Source organism: Anopheles merus, chromosome 3R (genome assembly GCF_017562075.2).
Source record: "Anopheles merus strain MAF chromosome 3R, AmerM5.1, whole genome shotgun sequence".
In the NCBI taxonomy this organism is placed as follows: domain Eukaryota; kingdom Metazoa; phylum Arthropoda; class Insecta; order Diptera; family Culicidae; genus Anopheles; species Anopheles merus.
In genome coordinates this window covers 4,270,364-4,296,322 of record NC_054084.1, presented here as the reverse complement: position 1 = coordinate 4,296,322, position 25,959 = coordinate 4,270,364, and the positions used below count along the sequence as shown (strand labels likewise).

The window sequence follows — 25,959 nt, the reverse complement described above, 5'->3', positions numbered from 1 at the left end:
GATTTAAGACCAATTCGAAACAGACAAGAGATTCGGGGTTGGCCACATTCAAATTTATAAGAAATGAAAGGAAAAAAACCAAACATTAAGAGTACATATTTCCAATAAATCATGTTCGAAATGATACTCTCAATACGCTTAAAACAAGTAATTCTGACCATCTTTTAAAGAAATCCACTTCATCGTAATGCATAATTTTACATACCTGTGCCTTACGGGCGGCTTCCTCCGCTTTCTGTCGTGCAAGTTCCTCTTCACGCTTCTTCTTTGCCTATTTCGAAGGAAAACAGTAACATATAAATATCACATTCAGTATAATTGTACATTTATTCGTCTTTACCTCTAGTGCCTGTTGATTTTTCAGTTCCCTCTCTTTGCGCTGCTGCTCCAAGCGTTCATTCCGTTCAGCTTCTTTTGCCTGTCGTGCCTGAAGAATAACACACATAAAAGTAAGTGCCTAATTCTAGCCCAAGTTTTCTTCTCACTAAACTTACCTTTTCCTTGTTTTTGTTCATCTCTTCCTTGGCCAACTTCTTTGCGTCCCGCAGTGCCTGCTGTTGCTTGGCTATTTCGATCCTCTGTTCTACACCGAGTCCCGCATGCCGGGTGAACATTTTCAGATCCTCCAGCCGGCGTGCCACCTCAACGTCCGTCATCTTGATGAACTCACCGTCCGTCGCGTACGGCAGTGGGGCAGGTTGCAGGAACGTACCAACGATGGCCTTCGCCGAGAAGCTAAAGTTATCGCGACTCAGATCCTTCGGTTTAAACTGATCTAGATACTATATTCCGAAAGAAGGAAAGAGACCGGTTTAATGTCAGTTGTAGTTTCACCCCAAATTATACGTTTTCAATACAACTTACCAGCTGAATTTGATTCATGCCCTTCATCTTGTTCACGCTCTGCGGTGGGTAGTAGTACACATCACCCTTGATGTGTCCGTTTCTCGTGAGCCCGCGAATCACCGTCTCTCGGCGCCAACCCTTCTCGAGCGGAACGCGAAGCTCCTTCAAGTTAATGTGCTCCTCGCCCTCCGACTCGGACATGCCGCTCTCGGAGATGCTTTCGGTGTCGGTGTTGGTGTTGGAGGTGCTATTGTCCATCGATTGGTTTCGACTCGCCTCAAGCATTGCCTGGCGTAGCTTTTCCTAAGGAAACAGAGCAGATTGCTGGTTAAGTAACTGAGAAGAACAGAGCGATTCATCATCGCTCTGAAAGCGATTTAGAACTTACAATTTCTGCATCCTGTGTGAGCAACTGCTGGGCAGTCAGTGGCTTCGAGCCAACGGCACGGCTCTGCGCCAACAGGGAGGCAACGGTGTTCTTCTTCGGCTTGGACACACCTCGGCCCAGATTGCGTGGACGGCCTTCCTTGAATTGAGCTGCATTAGCCATGAAAAGGAATAATAATTTTGCATTAATTTTCCGCAACTACAACGCATGCGTTCCTTCACTCTATCTCTAGTAAGCGATCAATTGTGTGCAAGCGCGTGTATTGTTACAATCGTGTTTAACATTGCACGATAAGTAATGGAGTGAGAAATCGTGTGGCAGACAGTGTGTGTATTATTAGAACAGGAAGCGTCGGGATATTCAACATTGGGTTTTTGTTTTGCGTCAAGCAGGATGCAAATGCACTCCGAAACGATGATTGTGATGAAACGAAAAGGCCTGACAGATGTTATAAGCGATTTCATGCAAATTTCGCTTCCTTCCTTGTTAGATGTTCCCCTAAATACATGCTTTCCCTGTCCATTCTCTTTCCGTCTAGATAAGAGATTATTTTTGTCGTATGTTCTATCGTTTAGGTCCGAAACGTTTTCCAGTTATCAACATGATGAACACATGATTGATCATCCCCCTCTTACGTTTTTGCATTACTAAAGCAGCGCGGGATATTGTGAAAGAGGGAAAGGAAAAGAGAGCACAGGAAGGTGGCGCGTAGGGAAAATGGAAAATGTTCAGTAAAAGATACTAACATCCGCCGCTGAGCGATGCGTAATCGTACTCCTCGTAATTGGAGATTTTCAAAAGCTCCGACAGTGAGCTGTTGAAGCCCAGCTGAGCCGCCATCAGCTGATGGTTGGCGACATTGGCAGCAGCCGTGGCCGAGGACGAAGCGCCACCGGCGGCGCTACTGCTGCCCCCGGCAATGCCCCCACCGCTTCCGCTGCCACTGCTACCGCCGCCGCTGGTGGTTGTGTTGGAGGTGGTGGTGATGGTATTGGTACCCGAGCCGGTCCCGACCGACGCCATCAGCAGGGAGTTGAGCGTGCTGGTGCTGTTCGTACCGGTGCCCAGACCTGCACCGGTCGAGACCGGTGCGGCCGCAGCGTATGCGGCTGCTGCCGATGCCAGGCTCATGTTGACACTCCCGTCCAGGCCGAGGGGACCGGCCCCGAGAGCGGCAGCGGCAGCGGCCGCCGCTGCCGCTGCTGCAGCCGCCGCATTGCGACGGTTTTTATTGTCGGACTTTCGACGCGCTGTTTTAATTTTTAGGGGTTTGGTACAAAATTACGTCCATTTGAACGTTCCAAGGATCGAAACAGTTGATCAAAGAGAGAAGAAAATGGAAAAATAGAGTCACAAAGGATACAAACAAAGGCTAATAGGGTTTTGCTAGGTGAAGGGAAGATTGAAAACATAAGCGAGGATCATCTCACGAATGTCCTGAGATAAACTGAGAGATTACTAGAAGAAATATCAAACCAGTAAAATCTCACAATTTGCTTCGGCTTCAATGGTCTTGAGAACTTATTTCTGACATGTGCACAATGTATGTCCAAAATCATCAACGGGTTTCTGCTTAAATTTTCTTGCACATTGTTGATCGCAAAAAAAGGTTCCCTCCGCTTTTCCTACTCGAAAATTAAAACGGAAAAATGGAACATAGACAACCCGCCCCAAATACTTACATCGTGACGAATCGTTCGCATTGCCGCCCGCTCCACCGAGCGCCGCCGTGATGGTGCTCAGGCTCTGCAAACTATTGGCACTCGCACCGGACATGGCAGGTGAGGACGAAGATGCCGAGTGGGTGGATTCACTGCGCATTCCTTCGTTGGACGATTTTGACGGTTTCATCGACAGGTTCAGCGGTGCATCGTCCTGCTCCATCATGCCGGATGATTGATTTTTGCTTCCGCTACTGTTCATACCGCCCACCGTCAACGAGGACACAATGGTGGCAGCGGCCGAAGATGACCCACCACTTCCACCCGATCCTTTCGCGCTCAGATTAAGTCCCGACCATTCGTTCATATGATCCATCATGGAATCTTTACCTGCAGGGGGAAGAGAAATAGAAACAACCATTACACTTCCCGTCCAATCACACCCACAAACGAATTCGCAAGAAACAAGAGAGAAAAAAAAGGAGACAACTTTCAAAGGAGCGCTTATGCATGGTCCGCGGCGCTTACTTACCCGCGCCCTTTCCGGCATTGTACACCCCGTTCGAGGTGATGGTCGGTGGCAGTTTGATGACCTCGATCCGATCGTTCGATCCGCCCGTCCCGGACGATGCTCCCGAGCCTAGCCCACCGTTGCTACCGAGCTGATGGTGGTGGTGATGGGAGAGACCGGGCGGAAGCAGTCCGGCCGAGCCGCCGCTTCCACTGCCCGAGCTGAGATGCGAGCTGCCACTGCCACCACCGCCGCCGCCACCACTGTTGTTACTGCCGCCACCGCCTCCTCCTCCTCCATACTCGTTCGGTTCCAGTCGCTGGCGCTTGGCTGCACTTAAACCATGCATTTGAGCAAAAATGGAATTGTCTTCTAACGAAATGGTTTTCTTACGTCCACGGCCGGTCCCGCCCGATGCTTTGGGCCCCACGATGGAAGAGGTGTACTTGATGATCTCCGTGTCCGGTGGCAAACGCACGCCCAGCAGCGAGGAAGGATCACTAATGAATGTGTTTTTTTTCCACGAAGCGAATGAGTCCAAAGAAGGATGATAAAACCGGAAAGATAAAGCGGAAAATGGAAGAGATTAGGATCATTGACGTCAAGGACATGTAACTGATATCTAAACACAAACTACAACAAAATCGAAACACTAAGACACTACTAAAGATTCTTTAATTTATTCTACTTAGCTGCTTATTTGTTTATCCCTAACGCACTAGAATCATTTAAAAGGCTGTGAACTATCCATCAAGAACTCTCGCAAGCGCAACGCAATGTAATTATAATGGCACCGATCCAAATTGCCACCACAATCGATTTCCCGATGCAGTCAATTGGAAAATGCTCTTGGGTGTACTTGTTCTCCCATTTTTGGACATTAAACTGCTAAGATACTAGGACCAAGAGGTTGAAGCGATTCAGCGATTTGGTTGCACAACGCTCCCAAACCGCTCCAAAAGTGTCTGTACGCCGCCGCTGCAACACCAGAAAATGTATCTTTTGGGACCGAAATGCTACCGCAGCATAAGGCAAGGCCGCAGCTCTGTGTAAAGCACAGGGCCACTACCAGCCAGCTATCGATTATAGACTCCCAGCAAAAGTGCCAATGGAACTGATGCAGCTGCAGGGACCAATTCTTCCGAAAAAAAGAACGAAAAATCCCGCTTCCAGGCTCTAGAACTCGGCTACATCTGCAATAGAGCGCGACAACAACAAAAACACCCTTCCCGGAGGTAAAATGTAAAAGTATGGGAAAGTGCGGCACTGAACCGAACTGAGCATCTCTCAGTGCCCTTCGTCCCAGGGAATGACGGAGAATTTCGCACCATAGGACCGAGTTTTATTTGTCTCACCCCGTCCACGACCCCGTCCATTGCTTCCACTCAAACCACCACCACCTCACGGCGTTTAACTGAAAGTTCACATTCATTAGCAGCAGCAGCAGCAGCAGCAGCAGCAGCATTGGGAGGAATGGGGACTTATTCTCCACCCATCCAAAGTGCACACCACACACACAGACACAAGTGCGCAATGTGGAATACATTTCGAACGCAACGAGCGCTCGGTGCACTGCCGGTGGACTGTTTTTGCCTGGAAGGGATGAAGATAACTTCCTCCCGTTGAGCAAAGAACTAGAACGAGTAGAAGCTCCTCACCGTGCCGGGAATCGAATGTCGAATGAAGAGAAAAAAAAACGAAAAACGGACACAAATCCTTCCGCATATGGCCCCGCGCGCTTGGTGAGAAAAAGGCTTCGGTTCACGTAGACTTTTCCACTGGTCCCATCCACCATCGGTTGGTTGAGGGATGTGGTGTGTTTGTATTTTTTTTTTTACTTCACTCTCCCATTTTTCCTTAGCAATGGAACTTGCTGTGCCATCCGGGCACAAGTTCCAACGGCATTGCTGCACCACAGCACCGTTCTCCAGGGCAGGGGACACATGCGCGAAAGCAAATGGCAGGCATACGCAATCGGCAAGAAGCGGGTTGAAGAAGCAACTGAATGGCTTGAGGGGAGAGGAGCAATGGAGGAAGGAAAAAGGAGCGGTAGTTTTCCCTGATGTGAAATTCTCCATTGGGATGAACGGTGAACGGAGGCAGATGGGAACTAGCGCGGAACGACCCCTCATTTGTAGCATCACGCTGTGCCTCCCAACGATTGCGAGGAGGAGGAAAAGGAGAAGGAGCATCATCCACAGGACGGAGAGCACCACAAAACAAAAAAAGGCTCCCTTTGCCGAGTGAAAGAACCGCCTGACGCCATGATGCAAGCACGACTCCAGCAAACTTTACCATCACCAGCAGAGCACAGGCACCAGCAGCCAGCAGTGTGTTGTCGTCCTTCGCTTCCCTGTCGCTTCCTAAGCCCCGGTTTTGCACAAACGCCGAACGAATGAAAATGCGCCCACCATCACCAGCAGCCGTCGTCCGACCACCAGCTACCCCCACTCTCTCACCTCATGTTCCAAAATTTCCCGAACGATGAAATTGCTCTTCCTCTCTCTCTCTCTCTACCACCCAATCCCATTCCATTTTCCACGGGCCAAGGGACGGAATAATTTATTCGTTTACATTTCCTATATCCTTCGCCATCGTGAGCACACGTGCGGAGGTTTTCGGAAGGGGCTGATGATGGGGTGGGGGGGGGGGGGTTCGGTTCGGTTCAGTTCGGTGTAGGTAGTAGTTCTTCATCGAGTCAGCGCTCTTACGCTGGTGGATTTGTACAGACCATCATATTATCGGGGGCAGCAAACTCACCATCCACCGAAATCCACACAAAACGACCTGGTACGGGACCATGGGCGTCGGGTCGGAGGAGGTGATTTACCGAGGCTCTGGTACATCTAACCAACCAACACAGCCACACCGCTATCCTCCCAACAAGGCTGGAGATTTCACAAAATGGGCAAGATCACACGCGGATACACATTTACAAAGCGAAAAGGATTGGATGGACCACTAGGCGAGACTAAGCGGTGAAAAAGAATAGAGCGAAATCTCACGCAAAAAGAAACTAGATTCTTTCCATTCATTTCCATCAGCTTTCTCCTTGCCGGCAACGAATGGTTTCGGTTTGTTTTTTCGTGGAATATAGCAGCACTGTCGCCTCACACTTCCCAGAACATCACGCGCTTTTAATTTCCCTTCATGTTGGAATAAAGGACGGTTTTTACCAGGAAACTCGGAACAAAGCGTCAACCCCTTCCCATCGCTTCGGTGTTATCTTTGGTCTCCAAGTTTCGTGTCCCTGCATGTCTGACACTCGCTAGAATACATTTCCATCTATAAACGCCCCCAAAATGCTACCAACGATACAACCCAGCCCGGGAATTTCGTTCCATCGATCCAGAAGGACACTCTGTCGATGCATTAAAATTATTCGCGAAAAGCATCTCTAAAACAACAACAAAAAACTACCCACAATGGACCTCTCTATCGCAGCTATCTAGCGCGCTCGTCCGGCCCGGATGCAACACTGTTTAGTTGCGCTTGTTTGGCGTACCACCGAGCGATGCACCCCATCACCCCTCCCAATCACACAATCACACACACACACACACACACACACACACACACACACACACACACTCACTTCAGTATCCCGGAGGAGATGTAGTCCTTCGCTTTGGCCTGGCTCGCTGCCAGTGCGTTCATCGTGGCCGTCATGTTCTGCTGCGTCGTCAGGTCGAGATTGTTAAACTGCGACAGTGTGCTCAGGGCGTTCATGGACGCGCTCAGACCTACGGAGTCAGAGGGAAGAGGTGTGGAGAAGGCCAACACAAACCAAGTTAGTTTATTGGTGCACGCTTTCGATGTCGTTACACTATTCCACATCCAACGCGGAGGTAGGAAGGGCACAACACACTCACCCAGATCGGCCGCACTTGGTCCACCGCTGGCATTGGCGTTGTTGCTATTGCCACCCTTGCCATCCTTCGACGAACGCGACGACGACGACAGATTCTGCAGATGGTTCTGCTGGGTGGACGAGGCGGAGGAGGAGGATGAGGAGGACCCGGGATTCCCGTGGCTGGCACTGATGGTAACGCTGGGCGTTGGCTGCTGTTTGCTCGAGCTCATCGAGGGCGAGCTGGAACCGCGCGTGATCGATATCGAATCGTTCCCAATCAGCCGGCTCGCACCGTGCGGTGACGCGAGCGAGGAGGACGATCCACCGCCGCCGGACGAGGAGGATTTCTGTTTGGAGGATGAGCTGCCGGGACTGGCGCTGCCACTGCTGCCGGTGCCACCGAGCCCGGCCAGCATGCCGAGGCTGGCGAGCTGATGCTGCTGGTGTTGCTGCAGTTGCTGCTGCTGCAGTTGTTGCTGCTGCTGCTGCTGCTGCTGTTGCTGCTGCTGCTGGTGCTGCTGGGACTGTTGACTGCTTGAGCTGCCACCTCCTCCTCCTCCACCACCGCCGCCACTTCCTCCACCGGAATGCTGTTGATTCTGGGCAGCTGCTGCGGCCGCCGTAATGGCCATCAGCTCCTTGTGCAGGGTCGCCTGGCTGTAGAGGGACTGTTTGTAGGCAGCGGCGGCCGCGGCCTGTGATGCGGACGGTGAGGGTGAGTTCTAGAAGTGAGAAAAAGCAAACACGTTAGCTTCAGTTGAATGAAAAGAGGAGTGTTAAAAGTCTAAAATTATTTAAAGTTAAATTTTCATAAACATCCCTCACATAGAAATAGTTAAAACATATCTCTAATTACAAGCTTTTTATCTCAAAACAAGCTCCATTCTCATTGAGTAATGGCAGTGAAGTGTAATCAGCTTCCGTGCTCGTCTACCTACATCGTCTGGTACTAATTAAATTTACATTGGCCACCTTTTTCCTTCCTACATTCTTCGATATTGAGGGATTTGGGTAAACTTCATGTGACATTCCATCATCCAGTAGGTACTTGCATTCCCATTATAAGGGTTCAGAGGTTCAGTTGCAAACTCATACGCTCTGGTGAGCGGTTGTGGAACTTGTCGCGTGGGCAGTGGACCGTTCGAATCATGCAATCGCGTGGTATGGTGCCCCAGCAACCAACAAAACAAAAAACAATCTTTTCCAACCAATTGTGTGTGATGTACCACACGTACACACGATAGATGAATGTGAGGTGGGGTGAATCGTTGCGGTACCCGTCGTCGTTCACGTTCGGTGGACATTTTTCGTAAATTAAATTTCGTGCCTTTTTCTTTTTGGTTTTTTCGTGGTGTGTGCATGAAACGAATTTTACCTCTGGCAAAAATCCTGCTCACATACACGAGAGAGAGAGTGTGTGGTTTTTATTTCTTCTTGCTCGTTTTTCACAGTCCCAGGAAAGGTAGGGGCAGCAGGGTTTATGAAAAAAAGAACGCAACGCTATGGATTACTGTGCTGATTACTAGGAAACTAGGGATTGTTCTACGGCACATGGTGCATAGGGCACATACACATAGGGTTGATTGTCGGGTTTTCTATTTGCACCGAATTCTCTTCCATTTCATTCCCTCGCTCACGTTTGCCTGCCATGTGGCGAAAGCGGCAACCCGGGGAAAACAGCCGGTAACGACATTATAAAAATGCATCCCTCCAGGGGTGGGTTGAAAAGTCAGGTGGGATCCCTCCGTAGAGCATTTCTAGGAAAAACACGATGCATTGCGATTGCGGCAAACTGATAGAGGACGATAGAAGTTCCACGAAACAGCATCTAATCAAGTTAGAGTTGAAAACGAACAGTGGCAGCTGTTGTTATTGTTATTGCTGTTGACTTAGTATCATTTTATTTTTGTGCAATAATAATGGAAATACATTCGTTCACAAACACTCTATCACACACACACACACGGAGAGATCTTTTTTATCATTCTACTCTTGTGTAACATTGTTTTTTAATAAAATAGAAAGCATTTCCAATTGTTCCATTATTTGATTGATAAACAACGGAAGCAAAACAATGTGCTTTTATTAAAACCAATTAATCAAGAACAATCAGAACATCAAATCAGTGAAGCGTTTGGCCTTTTTTTTTTTGTTATTATAAATAAACGTAATTAAATTCTGGAATTAAAACTCCTCACCCATCCTCCGCACATGTAAATGAAGTCCTCCCAATTCCATCTTACCTTGTACGAAGAATTGTTACTGCCTCCCACTCCGCCACCCATACCACCGGCACCCATACCGCCCATCCCACCAGCCGAACCACCACCGCCCGAGCTGGCATTGCTGCTGTTGCTGTTACTGCTGCGGTCACGCTTCTTGCCCTTGCCGCCGCCCGAGCCGCCCTTGCCCGAGCCACCACCGGACCCACCGGTGCCACTGCCACTACCGCCCGCTCCACCACCCGCCGCATTCCCACCGGTGGCGGCAACGGCGGCCGCGGCAGCCGCCGCACTCATGGCCCCGAGCCCCAGCCCGGCCGGGAATGCGCCGGCCAGATCGTGGGAGAAGGGAAGCTGCGACATGCCGGTCGCTTGCAGGCGGGCGAAGTAATCCTGTGCTGCCAGCTGTGCCATCGACCACCAATCTGTAAGAAGAGGGAAAGTAAGAGAAACAATTAAAATCTGTTTTGCAAAAGAAAAGAAGAATAATCAACCAACTGAAAGTGAGTGAAAATGTGTCTGTAAACCTGTAAACAATAATATTGTCGATCAATTATACAACTGCATGCATCATCAACCGTCTTTCTTTTCAATGACATCATCTCGTCGCGTTATATTTACGACCAGACCGACGACCTAGCGAACAACTTACGTTTATCAATAAAAAACTACACAACCCACCCGGCCAGCCAATAATCAGCATAATTTCATTAGCAACAAGAAAACAACAACAACAATGTGTAAAGAGTCCTCGCACTCGCCGCACACATACAGCCGCACAGCGGCGGCGGCAGCATCAACGCAACACGGGGTACGCACGCGAAGAACGTTGTCTCATGCTCTTCCGCCAGCAGCAGAAGAAGAAGAGAGCGGCGCGCGGGTGACACGCTAAGAAAAATAACAACATTTCACACCGCCACACATACAGACGTGCATGCGTGCGTGTGGGCGCTTGTGTGTTAGTGAGCACGCCATATTGAAAGGGCTCACACGCACACAAATACACCACATCAACCCCTCAGCCAGGTGTGTATAAGGGGAAGCGCCGCTACAGCAAAATAGCGTGCATCTTCCTTTCAAGAAAAGCACGACAGAGAAAGAGAGAGAGACAGAGAGAGAGAGAGAGAAAGAGAGAGAAAGAGAGAGAAAGAGAGAGAAAGAGAGAGAAAGAGAGAGAAAGAGAGAGAAAGCGGCTTTGAATGAAAGAGAGTAAAGGCAAATGAGAATTTCACGAGAAAACAGCATCATTCGTGAGTTAGTATTAGTTTGCCCTTTTTGATTTTCGGGCTCGCTCTCTCTCTCTCTCACTCTCTTTTGTGCACGCACACACTCACACACATGTGTGCTTCACGTTGCGGCAGGCAAGCAGCCAGACACGCGCGCACGCGACTCCTCTCTCTCTCTCTCTCGCTCATTCGCTCGCACACGATCCACCGCGCTTTTGTTTCACGGTCTCGCATAAAACCTGACCAGACACAAGCGGCAAAACCGCGTCCCTTCCTTCCAGCCTGCCTTCCCAGCTCTCTTCTTATGCTCGCCCTTTTTATGCTTGCTAAAACATCTCGCTCACGCACACAGCCAAACAGAGAGTCACAGAGGCACGCACCACCACCAACTAACCAACATCATCTACCAGCGCCATCGCAAGGAGCTGGTGGACAATTTTAGGAAACACATCGGAAGGGGAGGGATGCAAAAAGTGACAATCTCTCTTCCACTCCCTCCTCCTGGCCCTTCCTAGCGACCCAACGCACAACCGAAAGGAAAGCCTCTAATCGAAACGGCTTCTTTGTTCTTCGCAACTTCCCCACCGGGCGATTATAACGATTTTTCGGACGGCTTTTCTTCACATTTAATAGGTCCACGGAGCGGGGTGGAGTACGCGGGACCCAACCCAAAACCGAGTGGCGGCTTGCGAAGGAAGAAGGTCCACCATGGTGATGAGACAAAAAAATCGAACCCAATTCTTTTCCACACCTTGACGCGCGCGTTGAAAATCCTCAAGAGGGCGCTCGCGTTGCTTCTGGAGCGTGGCCCAAGGAGCGGCGCATAGACCTGAAATTATACTGGAGGAGGAAAAGGGCAGAACTGCTGTTTGGAATGATAGGGAAGAATTTCATGGTCTTTGATTCGATTGTAATAAATTACCAACTTTCCTATCAGCTGTTTGATTAATGCGAATAAAGAATGAACATAGCAAGACAGAATTATGCTGCCAGACTGCTCTGCCATGAAACATGAGAACATTAAAACACTTTATTTACCACCAAACACACACATACACACACATACAACAGTGCGTCAGTCTGCACACATACATCATACAGCGCTTACACCTACCAACCAACACACCATTCAAGCACGCCTGTTACCTTGAACTTGACCTTCACTTTACTACTAATGCTAATGCAGCCGCCGATTGGGCGTCGAGAAAACATCAAACAGCTTTAACAACCCCCACTCAACACACACGCCAGAACAACAGCCAACAGCTTCCATAATTTTTCCCCCGAAACGTACATAGCAAACATACCATTCCTCGTGCATTTCTCGTGGAACACATTCGTGGAATGCAATCTGCACACTTATGTGTGCAATGCAATGCAGCCACCCACTCGACCCTACTACTACTACTACTACTCTTCCACTTAAATCAACTTCACTTTCCCTTTCTGCACTACATCTAACAACAACAACAACAGCAGGACTCACAAACTAACAAATGAATATGATGCTCCATCACACTCTAACACACCCACCCAAAAAGCCCTCAGGCAGGGAGAGAGAACGAGAGAGAACGACAGAGAGAGGGAGAGCAAGTTCATCAAACAACAGGTGATAAGGTTATGTTCACAGGTCATTGGCTTCTTATGCATGATTATGCTAATGCCAATCCACTGGCAATGGAATGTTATGTTGCATATTCCTGTTCCATTGCAAAAGGGCACTAGCACAGTATCAAGCGGTTCGCTGTGTGTGTATGCCTTTGAAATTGTAAGAATAAAAGCATCAATTGATATCGCCTTTTTAGGTCCTCAATTCCATCAATAACAATAATCGATTTAAAATCATCTCCAGATGCTATTGTCTCTTATAAAACTGCTTTTCGCCAGCTGTTACCGCTCCCCATGTATGTATTGCCTGCAGTCTGGAGGAGGTAATATAACTTTTTACATCGATCAATGTGGTTCCCCCGCCCGACGTTTACGATTATGGCTATTATGATTGTTACTGCCATTAATACGTTTATTGCCCTCGTTCGCGCTGTTGCAGCACTACCATCGGAGGACTAAATTTGCACCCCACAAATGTCGATTGTTCCTTGTACAACAAAAGAGTTGGCTTACCAGACGCAGCGCCAAAGCTCAGCTCGATAAAATAGAATAATTTAATGTCCGGAGACTGGTGGCGCTCGTAGTCGTTGTCGTTATTCGATCGATCAAAATGAGGTCAAAACGTTGGAGAACTCAATGCTATCGGTTGCTGTTTCACCCAATCGATACACGGAAAACAGAACGAATAAACGATTTAAATGATGTTATTCTTGCTTCCGTTCACAAACCAACAGGTTGCAAATGCTTTAAATTCCATTCAACGACTGCTGTTTGTTTAAAGCAACGGACTGGACGAAACGGAAGCACATCAAATATTCAGCTTAAAGTAGCTTAACTCGTCTAGCAGCTTTAAAGAGATGTTTCGATCAATTATTTAAAGCGCTATTATGTTTGAAAATAGAATGTATTTTCAACGAAACTAAGCTTCACAGCACTAAACATAGCTTTACGCTATGAAAAGATACCCAACATTGGTCTTTTGGCTTTACCCAACATTGATGCCACTTTCCCGCAACTTTAATGCGAGCAAATACCCGACCGAAAATAGTTATCCCATGCTACCAACCAACCTGGCAGCAAAGGGAAGCACCATATGTTGTGATGCAAAGAGGGGAAAGCGTACACAGCAAATCGCGCGACTCATATGCATCGCTGACTTTCGATCTCGGCATCATCCAGGATCAATTGCCCTGAATGCACCATCACCACACACACACACACACACACACACACACACATACACCGATACACAATGCAACGCTTAAATGTAGCTAAATTTCGGGCAGCTTTCACCCAATTTTACGCCCAATTGAGCAGACCGCTTTTGGGGTGAACGGGTTGGTAAAAGGAGCACCACGAACCAGTGCAGCCAGTATATGATGCTATCGATTGTTAAGGCCCTTCCCACCGATGGCCCTCCGCGTCCATAGTCAGGTCGCTCTGATGTATGATATGCTGATATTGCTCAATTTGTATCCCCATTACAGCTGGTATCGTTTTGGCTGCAACATTGTGTGTGTGAGGGACACTTTAATAATGCTGCTTTAATTGTGGGTTAGCAAGGTGCAACACATTTCGCACCCTAAGTGGAACAAAAATACAAACTTAAACGCATTAAACTTCTCGTTACAATTTCACCATTCCCGGGGGCGATCGACGTAAAATTGCGGTACAGTACTTACTATTGTGCAAACCGGCCAGGGAGGCGGCCTGTGACGCGGCCACCGCCATCGTGTTCTGGTTGTGGTGGGACATGGCGAACCGGTCGTTGCCGCTGCCCGACCCGGAACCGGCGTTCGGCATCAGCCCACCGAGCCCGCCGGGCATGCCGAACTGTGAGCCGAACAGTGGGTTGGAGACTGCGGCGGCCATTGCGGACGGATCCCGTCCCCAGTACGCTGCAACGAGAGGGGTGCGAAAAGATGGAAAATAAGTGTTTCTGTTAATCAAACGCGACGCTATTCTCCGGCTGAACGTTTATGCTTCGTGTTTATCTTTTACTGGCTCCAATTAACAATATCATAAAACGGTGCACAATGTCTGCACGTAACGCAAACATAATCAGCTCATTTGATAAGATAGTAAAACGTTGCAATGACAAGAAAGCAAGGGCAGTGTAAGTTTACTTTACAATGGAAATGGTTTCATCTATTCCTGCTATTAGCTGCCTATGTCTCCTATTAGCTCTCTAGCACTCTTCCCTACCAACTGGATATTTCTACTCCCTTCCACCACATTTCCAGCATTACTTACCGAATAGTGAGGCGGCATCTAGCAGCGCGGCCGGATCGTTCACACCGGCTGCGCCCCCCAGACCGGTTCCCGACTGCCCGCCGCCACCCTTCTTATCGCCGCCGCCCTTCTTCTCCCCGTCCTTATCCATTCGGCCAATTTTGACGGCTTTATTGCGGCGGCAGCTGTTGCGCTGCCGCGGCTACTACGCACGCTAAACGGAACCTAACGCACGGGACCAGCGAGAGAGAGACGCACGCGGTGCGCCCCAATCAAAAGGGCACTGAAAACACACGCACTAATATATAGATGTATCGTTGCTAATCGTTTGAGGATCGATCGCTTAAGCACACACTCACACTTAACTGATCGTGCAACGGACACGCGCACACACACACTTTATGCTTCAATAATTAAGTGACGCTGAATTCGCTCGCTTCATTCACTATTTCTTAGCATTATTATTATTATCATTATTATTCACATACATACACACACGCACTAATATACACAACACGCGCGCACATACACAGACACACACACACTCAAGCACACTAGGTGGAATTATTTTACTACAATTACAACACACTTTGCATTTGTTGTTGAGTTGGTTCGTGATTTTGAAACATTTGAAACACTTCTAGCAGCACAAATTCACGCCGTTACGCCGTCACATCTGCGAGAAGGGAAGGGGAGAGGAGGGAAAAATCATTAGAATTGCACATGACAAGTGTAATTACTACTGATGAGACCTCGTTTATGATTTTTTACACCTGCGACGGTAGGCAATCCATGAAAAGGGTAAACTTCTACACATTTCTTAGCATGTTTCAATTACAGTTGCACTTTATATCGTCGATTCGATTATTCACACAGTACATTCACAATTTTAAACATGTTTAATTACACCCGGATTGTTCCAGTTACATCTTGCACTGTAAATGTCTTCATTTGTGAACCACACCAAGATGTGATCTTCACAAAACGTCTAAACCATATTCTTGTGAGTAGAAAAACCTCTACGTAGATAATTAAACCAAGCGTATTCATTTGCCTCTCAACTTGTTCTATTCTGAACAGTTCAATCTGTCCCTGTTGGTCCATCAACTATCATTCAAAGGCAAATCCTCGCCATTAAAAAATACACAACAACTTGCCGAACCATGATCGATACAATGCGCGTACGACCACCGCTTCCCCCAACGCGACATGGCGCTGATCGGCGGCTCAAGTTCAGCAGCCCGAGCAGTGTGTGTCGACCGCGGTCGACCGAAACCGCCAACCTTATGACGTGGCAGAAAAGCTCACCGCTCTGGCAAACACACAACGCCACACATATGGGTGTGCGCTCTCGTGGCGAGAGTTCCTGTTTCGGTGATTGTCGTCTTTTTGTTTTCCTGTGCGTTCACAAACTGCAGCTGCAACGAAAATGCACCACAGCCAAGTCCCGCAGCATGGGAACAGGACCAGCAACCATCGAAAAGATCAATTCCGTTCCACCATTCCAGCCGCACCCCTTGTGTAACCGTCGCGGAAAGCAAAAGCCGCGTTGTATTGGTTTGTAAATTGTGCAAAACCGCCGTTTGCCCGCACACACATTGGCCGCGTTCGTTCGTGTTTGTGTTGCTGCTGCTGCTGCTGCTGCTCCGCGGCATACATGGAAAGAGAGGTCTCCCCACCGTCGTCACCGCGTGTTTTTTTGGTTGTTCGCCCTTTTTCGGGGTGCTTGTAATTGCCACCATCAGATAAGCGCGTGAGAGGGCAGCGGATTTCACCGAAAATAGCCCCCTTCATGCTGCCATGACCACCACCGCCGTCCGCCCCACTGATTTGGTTCGGTTCATCTGATCGTGATCGCGATTATTACTGTCTGCTTCTTTTTTTTCATGCTTCTCCTCCTCCGCCTGTCTATTGCTGTTGCTTCTTCTGCTGCTACCACCATCAGTGGACGGGGCTCTGAAACGGCACTGAAAATGGAAAAGAAGAGAAGCAAAAAAAACAGGAATTAATATGTTGGTGCACAAATTGTTATGCGCGATCGCCATTAGAGGGAGGAGGGGCGGCGCCGCCACGGTTCATGTGATCGTGGAACACACCGCGATTAATGGCGATCGCGAGAAGAATTTGCTGGACGAATGGCAATCCGGTGGGAGATAAAAATCAGCCCCGAGAACGACCGAGGGACGGGATCGGACATTAAACAGGCTGCCTTTGAAGATGAGGAAGCGAACCATTTCCTACGATACACTATTCATCGATACTATCCCTCTCCCGCACGTTTTGCTACAGTGTATGGGTGTCTCGAATGGGAAAAGACATTCGCAGCGCGACATCGCACACAAGGAGCGCCATTTTCTGTACTTGAAAGCCGATGCGCGCCGCATAGAAAACCTAAATACGAACAAACATGAACCGCACACACGCTCATCGCAAAATAAAACGTACAAGTAGATCCGTCCCGCCGTTCTCCATCGTTGGCCATTCCCCTTCAAACATAGGAACGTCGCATTTTTCTGCAGACACACATTGGTGTAACACACATCATCCCGCCATCGGTCTGAGGGGGTCTGTGTTGGTCGCGTAGGCAAAACAACAACTCCGAAATAGGTGACGATGCGTCCATGCCGGGGGGGATGATATGTATAGCTGTTTTGACGGAGGACTGAGCAAGGGTAAGCAAGCAGTGGAAGATGGTTGACGCGAAGTGAACAAATAAACCGAAAGCGAGTAGTGCGCCGCAAGGCACTTGTGATCTACACCGACATTAGGGGCTTACGAGGTGACACGGTGGACTCTAGTTGACGGTAAAATTAAGATGCAAAACGCGCCCTAGAAAGAGAGGGAGAGAGCTCGCACGAGAGAGTAAACAAAACAAGCGATTGTGCATGACCTACAAACAGATAAACCACTCCTATGATGGTAACAATTAACTAGCAAAGGAACTGTTATTTGCTTACTTCTAAACCCCCCCCCCCCCAACAACATAGGGGGAAAAATATGCTTTAAGTGCAACTGCCACCAACCACGCGCTGTAATTCGATTACGCTGCGCTGCGTGCGTGCTTGCGTGCTCTGCTGGCGCACAGAAACACAACCGGGAAAAGATCACGCGCAAACACACACACACAACCCATCCAAGCAGTCCAAGCAAATACACCCCTTCTGTGTCGACGGTTCAACTCTTCCTTCGGTCACCAGCGTCTGGCTCGTGTGGTTTAGAAGTCTCATTTCCAAAGAGGAATACAAAAAAACGGCGTCCGTTAGCGCCAAATGACAGCAGATGGTCGTCGAGCTGTTTGGTGCGTGCGTCCAAAGGGAGGAAGGGGGGGTAGGGGAGGGTATTAAATTTCCAATCCCGGGACTAATGGGGGAAACTCAGGAACCGAGCAGCACGATGACGAATCGGACCGTTTATTAGCGACACACATCGTGATTTGAGCGTCTGCCGGCTGTTCTGGGATGGGGTTGGGATTTTTGGGATTAAAATTAAAAAATTGCAACCGTTCGTGCCGTGCGAGGAGGCGATGTGTGGCCACTAAAATTAAATTCTCTACAAGACGGGAAGGGAAATTGGGTCGGTGTTCTATTCTGAATATCGGCGCATCAATAGCACATTTCCCTTGCAGCGTTTGCGAACCCCGGAGCGTAAAAAATAACGATGCTTTTAATTCAGCACACACAACACTCAATCCATCTTCGAAAGGCGCTTCTCCGCACGTAGAGAGCCGAGCGAGCGCACAATGTGGCGGCCGTTTGTTCTATGCAGCGCCACGAAAATTGCATTTTCCCATTTCTTCCGCCCCAACGCACACACTGCAACACAATCTCCCCTTCCCATTTTTCCCACCCCCAATTCGGGAAGAAGAGTGCTGCAAAAACTGGCAGTCGAGGGGGAGAATTCAATTCGCCCAGCTCCAACCCGGACGGCAGTGACTGGAAGTGATGTTTTTTTTTCTCTCCCTGTGTTTTCTGTGAGTTTGTGTCCTCTGTCAGAATTACCACCACCACCACCACTGGGGTTGGGATGGAAAGCGCCGAGCAAGGAAAAAGAGAGATTATATTCAACCGGCAGCAGCAGCAGCAAAGCGAGCTGTTCTGTGCGGCAAAAGGGTAGAAGGTGGACAAACATGATCATACCGTTGACGACAACGAGGAAGACGGCAAAGACCACGGTCGAGAGAGCGTGCCACACATCACCTCAGCTCAGCTCAGCTCCATCCGCACGCAGTACGAAATCAACCCAAAAACCGCCACCCGGAATAGACCAACAAGAACGAATGCGCGAGGCACACTGCTGCAAAGAGGCTCAAAGCGCGGCAGCGTACAAGCGGCGGGCTGGTTTTTGCGTACCCAACAAAGCACAACCACACACAGACACACACACACACACACACATTAGCATAAACTCACCCCGGGGTTGCGCGATACAGCAAGAGCAGAGCGCATACACACTGGTGGGGGGAAGAAGGGAAGGGAACGACGACCAAAGCGAAAACTATTCCCCCTTTCCTTCTTGGTTCATATAGGCGTTCCCATCCCGGTGCCACTGCGGACAGAAACCACTCTCAGAGGCCACCGTTTTCCCCGTTTGCGAACACGTTCGCACCCCTGTGTGTCCCTCTACCTCGGTCGCTGCCCGCTTTCCACCCGTGGCGGTTTTTCCTCCGTGGTGTGCGGTGTGCGCACTATGAACCAAAAATGTTTGTGCTCACCCCGAACCCCGATGAAACAAAAGCACCAAAAAAAAAACAAGATCTGTTCGATAAAAAACAGTCACACGCACACTCATTAACTGAAGGGACCAATGAATTTGTAGGGCGACAAAAAAAACCCCCACAGAAGGTGTCTTTTCATCATTTCTACATTATATATTGTTCATCGCCCTAATTTTTAATACACAACCACAGCACATCCCATAGTGAGCGAATGTGTGTGTTGAGTCGGTATAGGGAAAGAGAGTATCGAAGTGGGCCTTGTTTTTTCGTTGTTTTTGTTGTTGGTGGTACTCCCGCTTCTTCCCCCACAGACACACACGCGCGCGTGTATGCCTGGGTGGATAAGAGCAAAGCCATCCGACCCGCCCCGACGTGCGATTACGGCGAGCAAGAAGACAGGCGCGCAGGGCGGCAACAATTCGGTTGGCCTATCTGGTGGACGGACGAAACAAGCAACAGCAGCAGCAGCAGCAAACGGATGACTGCAACGGGCAAAATATATGGACGTGAATCATGGAATCGTCGCCTCCATCGCACGCCATCGCCGCCATCGCTGCCATCGTCGTGAGGATATATATCTGGCATACTACGATCGATTTGCTGCTGCTGCTGCCGTTGTAGCCACCATCGCATCACATCTCACCGTCCGCGTTCGGCGTTGGGTCGTTTCGTTCGTTCGTCATCAGCACGCACCCTCCTCTCGCCACTCGCAGCCCTTTACTGCTCGTCTTACGTTCTGGCGCGCTCGACAGAAGTGCGCATTCACGTATTTCTCGCTCTCGTTCTCAGGCCGCCCCAAACAAGTTGAACACCGTCGTGTGCATGCGTGTGTGTGTGTGTGTGTGTTTGTGATCCAACGCGGTAGGGAAAGCCTCCCCTGTCTTCAACTCCAGCAGCGTGAGGAACTAAATCCCAACCCCCCCACCCAGGGAGCGAGGGGAGAATGAAGGTGGCGGTGCGGCAAGCAAGCGGCGGCAATACACAGGTCGACAGACACACAAAGGCGTTTCGACGACCATCGCCATCGTCGTCATCATCATCATCATCATCATCGAGCGCTCCACCGAATCGAGCGAACAAGCAAAACGGTTTCGTGCTGGCGAGGGAGTTGCAAAGCAACCCATGCCGCAGTTATCTCACACCTCTAGCGCGCATCAACCACCCCTCCTGTCCACCCTATCCACTCTTCTCACGCTCGACGTCCACGAGAAGCTTTAATTACTGTAGAAACTGCACCGAGCAAGAATAAAACGATTACAGTGCATTCGGAATACCGATCCCACTGGTACGGGAGAACTCGATGGACATTTAGCAAGTCGTCTGGAACTGTCAAAGGATGATGCAGCGAGAGAGCGCGCTGTTGATTGGAGTTGTGCGTTACCATTCATAATGCGTTTGGATTAATAATGATGCCGTCGCTGGTCGTCGCAGACGGCCGACTTCCCGGTTGGCGCTTGGCCAAGGAATCAATTCAATTTCAATTCCCAATATTGGAGAACACAACTGGATGCCAGAGATCCGACTGTAAATGAAGGCGTCCTGTGGATTCTTCCAGCTCCAGCAAATCTCCTGATGCCTGCGCCCTGAACTCTGGACCCGCATTAATGCATTCCACCATTAGACAGCGCGCCAAGGGGACATCTCCGAGATGCGAGAGCTGTCGCAACAACCAACAGCATCGAAAAACAACAACAAAAACCCGCATCCAACCTAAAACAAAATCCCTCTTTCTAAAGCTGAGCGCACTACAAAAACAAAACCCAGGCTTCTCCTACTCCCTTCCGAAAAAAAAAAATGGAAAGAAAAAACAAATTCCCCATTGCCAAACTCCAACTCGCAGCCCCCGGGCAGAAAAGCGATCGTCAGGAGAGAAAGAGAGTGCCTGGGCTGTGAACTTTACTGCTGCATTAGTCCGGGCGGCACAGGGACGACCAGACAAAAAGTGCTCTGTGCATTTTCAGTTTTGTTGGGCATGAGGGTAAAGCAAATGGGAGGTAGCGCGGAGGCGGCAGCAACATAACAAAAACTCAAACACCGAACACAAATTGGACTCTGCTGCAAATCCTCCATCTTGGACGATGGATGCCAGCCGGGGACATCGCTTGATGCTCGTGCTGCAGCAGCGCCCAACTGAAGGTACCTTCTATCCTCTTCCTCAGCTCCGTTCCAGAAGGACGACGACTGCACTCTGTGCCGCTATGCTGTGCTTTTCACGTAAAACAGCAGCAGCAGCGCATCTGAAGCGCACACAGAGCGCAAAACTGTTTTGGGGCAAAAGAAAGCACAACGGATGGAAGGGCGCATCGGCATCGGCATTCGGGGGAGGGTTTCTTTTTTGGAGCATAGCCCGGGAAACAAATTCAAGCAAACCCCCTCCTGTCCGGCCTATCCCAGTACATCTCCTGTCTCTGTGTGGAGATGCTCAAAAAACACACAAAAACGAAACGGATAGCGATTGTGGGCTCTTGCTCCCTTTTTCTCTTCTGAGTAGCATCGTTTTGGGGTTTGTCTCTCCATTCCATCCTTGTTCCTCTGTGTGTTAATGTGTCTGTGTGTGTCTCGCTGAACAACGGCAATACATATATCTTGAGCCAGGCCGCGCTAAAGGTACAAAACAGCAGTCTCGCTCTCCCTGCCCGATTCACAGCGACGAGGAGTGCTGGAAGAATGGCTAAAAAAAACACATACACAAAATCAAGTGGAGTAATGAAGGGAGGGAAAATCAACCCCTATATGAGCGTGTCCGTACCCCCAAGCAACAGCACCCGTGTGCGTGTGTGTGTATGTTCCGCGCGAACGAATCATCAATCAAAAAATGTTCGGTTTTTTATCCCATATTCCTTGCGCCAGGCGAATGGCTCGAGAGGAGGACGTAGCACGAGCGATCCTTCCGAACTACCCCGGACGACCAAACAGAGAGGGGTGGGTTCGAAAATAAAACACACACAAATCGAGAAAATCCCTTAAACCGAATAAAGGACAAACTCTCATGGGGGAAGGGGATCAGTTCGGTAATCTAAAACGTGCCAGAGAACGCTCTGGCCGGACACACCCGAAGCTCGATGAAACAGGGGGGAAAAAGGATGCTTTTCAAATTAATTTTAATCGTACCATGAGATAAAGCAATTGGCAGCCCTTGGGCTTCGATTGGATGAAGCAATATTATTCGATGGCGATTGCTGTGGCAGGCAATTTTACCAAGAAATCACGTCCGCGAAAGTGGAACGGAATTGTGACAGCGACGATTTTAATCCAAACGCCGAGGGTTTGGTGTGAATGTTTCGCTATGCTATTTGCCGCACAAGACCCAACAAAGAGAAAAGACCTCTCCCGGCGTGTACCTTTTAGGAAGGCAAACACAACCACTCAACACACACGGCGGCGCCTGGGCTACGGCAAAAAAGGGCATGAGATGAATAAATTGAACCGAACCCCCCACACATTCGCGCGGGTTCACCTTTTTCCGCACTGGTCTTAACCCCCCATCAGCCCACCCACCCGTATCCAATCCTCATCTTGTGTTGACACTTACCGCAAATTGTACCGATGGCGCGCACAAAAAAGTAATGCATCCGGAGGTTGACCCGTACCGTCGAGTGGCAGCAGCAGCAACAGCAGCAGTGAGGAAGCGATGGCGATATTATCGAACGATGTTCGAACCTGAACACGGAGGAGCACACGCTCGGTTGGCGAAAGAGAAACGCGCACACGGCTCGCGCGCGTACGCCCGTCCACCCTCCGTTCCGACCGACCGGTCGACCGTCCATCCACCGCCGCCAGATGAACATCAACCGAGCGATGGAAACAGAAATATTCTGCTTCTACACACTTCCACCGAGCAGCAAAACCGCCAGCCAGTTCACCTGTGCGCGCTCTTCCACCGCACGGTACGTGACCGGCCGCCGCCACCAGCCACTCGATTCCGATATTCGATTGGAGTTCGTCGACGGGTTCGATCGGTTGAAAGATGGGCAACACAGCCCCCACAGCAGCCCCAAACACAAATACCGTTCGCTTCGGTGGCCGCTGCTGCTACCGGCCTGAAGGGATGCCAAGGGGATATGCCAACGGGTCGGGCAGGTAGCAGCGCGCAAAGTCGAGCACAGAACGCGAGAGGAGAAGGCTGGCAGGCAGGCAAGCAAACACGTACAACGGCAGGGGCATGAACGCGCAGCAGTAGGCATCGGACGAAACGATTTCCCCCTATTAAACCCTGGACGACCCGCGCAGGGCAGGCGGGGTGTGTGTGTGTGTGTGTGAACGCGGGAAAAGGCAAAGAAGGCCGCAGCATTCGGGTCGGATGGGTAACGCAGGGCAACAACACACGCCACCATCGATACCCGTGAGAGCGAGAGAGCGCACGCGAGACAGAGCGATAGAAAGAGCGAGAGCGAGTGAACCCTCCGCTGCCACCACCTTCTCGCATGTGTCTCGTCATCCTTCACCTTCTTCATCTTCGTCGTCGTCGTCGTCGTCATCGTCGCAGCCGGAGAAGAAGGTGAAAAAATCCAAAATGTCAGATCTGTCGCTCACTGTGTATGCCTTTGGCTCTCTCTCGTCTACCGCCAGCGCTCACCCCATTTTCAACCCTCCACTTTCCCTCGCGCACCCCTCGTGCATGTGCCGCTCTGCTCGCGTGAAGCGTTAAACCCACATCGATGCTGCGCTCCTCCCCCGTGACCGACCGGACCCCACAAACCCACACAGCAGCCGCCGCCCTGGGGGGAACGATGGATGGATTTGTGTTCGTTCACATCGGCAAAGAGCACCATCATCCGCAGCAGCAGCAGCAGCGCACACGGGTCGTAATGAGAAGGAAGCCATCTTTTCATCGATGCCGTCCTCGTCGTCCTCAACCACCACAGCCGCTCTCTGTCCCCTCAAACAAGCGGGGATAGGACGGAAAAGCGAACAGTACACACACTCTCTGTGCTGCACAGCGAGCGCGCATCATCCATTTTCCCGACCACCAGGCGGAAAAGGAAGAAAAATGGTACCGCGTACGTACACCACACCCAGACCTGCTCCCAGCAGGCCTTGCCATCGCATGGCCTTGCTTGGGAAAGAATGACAACCCATTAGCACACAGCAGCCGCCGCACAGTGCGCCTCTCCGATGTAGTTTATCTGGTTTTTGGGAAGTGTTTGCACAGGTACCATTCAAGGGACAGAAGGAGCTATAATTGCACACAAGACTGCAGTGGACACTAGCCGTCCGTGCGGTGGTTCAATAAAACGGTGGGACAGTTGCTGTTGCCATGGTGTTGTTGTTCATCCTAGGTGTGGGAAATGGAACTGGTGTCAGATCTATAGAGAGGCGATCCAATTCCGAGATCATGATGGACATTGAAACTGGTCGTCTGTTTTGAGGATATTCCAGGAAGTCTGAAGGAATTCGTGACATCTGATTGGAGATCTTCATTTGAGGGCTTAATTCGACACTTCTTCTGGGTTCCAACAAAACTATGTCTAACAATTCTAAACGATAACCCCCACAGAGCCTGGAGTCATCTCATACCTCAAATGTCCTAGATATTCTAACAGAAATTGCAAGTCTTTGTGCTCTCTGATGTCGCATCATAATCAATGACCATCCAACAGTACCTCAGTTTCCAAGAACCTGGGAAACTACAAGTCATCAATAGTCCAATAAATCTTACAGGGCCGAGCGAGGGCACTAACAACATCTCCTCTGTGTCATTCGGAAGCGCATACACTGATTGAAAAATGCCTAATCCACACTTTCGAGCAATTAATTTCCAGTTCTGTTTGCGTTTGCGTCCCTTGCTCGCTTTCCAGGGTGTAAACTTTTCCATCCATCCAACCATCATCGGAAAGGGCAAAACGAGGACCAAGTTTTGTGAATTTGAAATTACGGAATCGGGTTTTTTTTTATTCTTGGTTGGTTCCTCCTCTACCTCAGCACCACCGCGCACAAAACCCAGGCAAACCAAGCAAAGTGGGAAGTGGCAGCAGCAGCAGCAGCAACAAGAGGGACGCTCACCATCAGGGACATCATGTTGCAACTTTATGCCTCTTTTTCTCCCTATTCTTCATCCCGCACTCCCGGTGTGTTGCTGTGTCTGTGTGGATGTGTCTGCTTTCTCCCTTCCCTTCCGTGCGCCGCACACCTCACCAGCAGCACCCCGAGAGGTTACACCATTGTCTTTCGGGGCACAAACTTTGCCTACCCCGGGGGAACCCGGAGAACCCAGGGAACGAAACAAGCGCAATCTGAGTGTAATATAAAAAAATCAAACCAACCACTCCATCTCCTCGTTGCCTTTGTTCCATCTCTTCCGCTTCTGCAACCCGTGGCATGGCTTGGCGTACGGACGGGTGCGCGACGGCATGACGCGAAATGAAAACCAATTTTTATTTGCCCCTTCGCGCACCAAACAAGAAATCATCGCCACCGCTGACACGGTAGGAGCTTGTTCCGGGGAGAGATTGGAGAAGTACGCCAATCTTCACTATCTGCACACACCAAGGCACACACACGCACGTGTACACATCATTCAAACGCGTCTCCCACGGGAAGATGACGACCAACCAGCCACAGCGCACCCTCCGATGGGGCGAGGAGGTTTATGTGTCTTCGCGGATGGAGAAAAAAAAGGCGAACCGCGACCGCGACCCCCACAGCAAAACAGTAGGAGGCCATGCAAAAAGGGAAGAAGGTACACACCGACACATAAA

The 25,959-nt window shown here is 49.8% G+C and overlaps 1 protein-coding gene across 16 annotated transcripts in view; it reads right to left on the bottom strand.

Annotated features, from left to right (window-relative positions):
* The window catches only part of LOC121597089, a 70,445-nt gene that overhangs the window by 12,894 nt on the left and 31,592 nt on the right, over positions 1 to 25,959 (bottom strand). For 10 of the 16 annotated variants that reach the window (XM_041922604.1, XM_041922609.1, XM_041922606.1 and 7 more), the window contains exons 2-14: positions 14,569 to 15,223; positions 13,998 to 14,213; positions 9,503 to 9,906; positions 7,279 to 7,981; positions 7,002 to 7,149; positions 3,428 to 3,906; positions 2,917 to 3,285; positions 1,981 to 2,484; positions 1,235 to 1,383; positions 865 to 1,149; positions 495 to 782; positions 341 to 427; positions 206 to 271 (exon numbers count right to left, since the gene is read on the bottom strand). In XM_041922604.1, coding sequence (XP_041778538.1) covers positions 206 to 271; positions 341 to 427; positions 495 to 782; positions 865 to 1,149; positions 1,235 to 1,383; positions 1,981 to 2,484; positions 2,917 to 3,285; positions 3,428 to 3,906; positions 7,002 to 7,149; positions 7,279 to 7,981; positions 9,503 to 9,906; positions 13,998 to 14,213; positions 14,569 to 14,698 — 3,828 coding nt within the window. In that variant the 5' untranslated portion in view covers positions 14,699 to 15,223. Of the gene's footprint in view, positions 1 to 205; positions 272 to 340; positions 428 to 494; positions 783 to 864; positions 1,150 to 1,234; positions 1,384 to 1,980; positions 2,485 to 2,916; positions 3,286 to 3,427; positions 3,907 to 7,001; positions 7,150 to 7,278; positions 7,982 to 9,502; positions 9,907 to 13,997; positions 14,214 to 14,568; positions 15,224 to 15,299; positions 15,835 to 25,959 lie in introns of those variants that run through there. The other 6 variants (XM_041922613.1, XM_041922617.1, XM_041922605.1 and 3 more) reach the window with 5 other exon arrangements.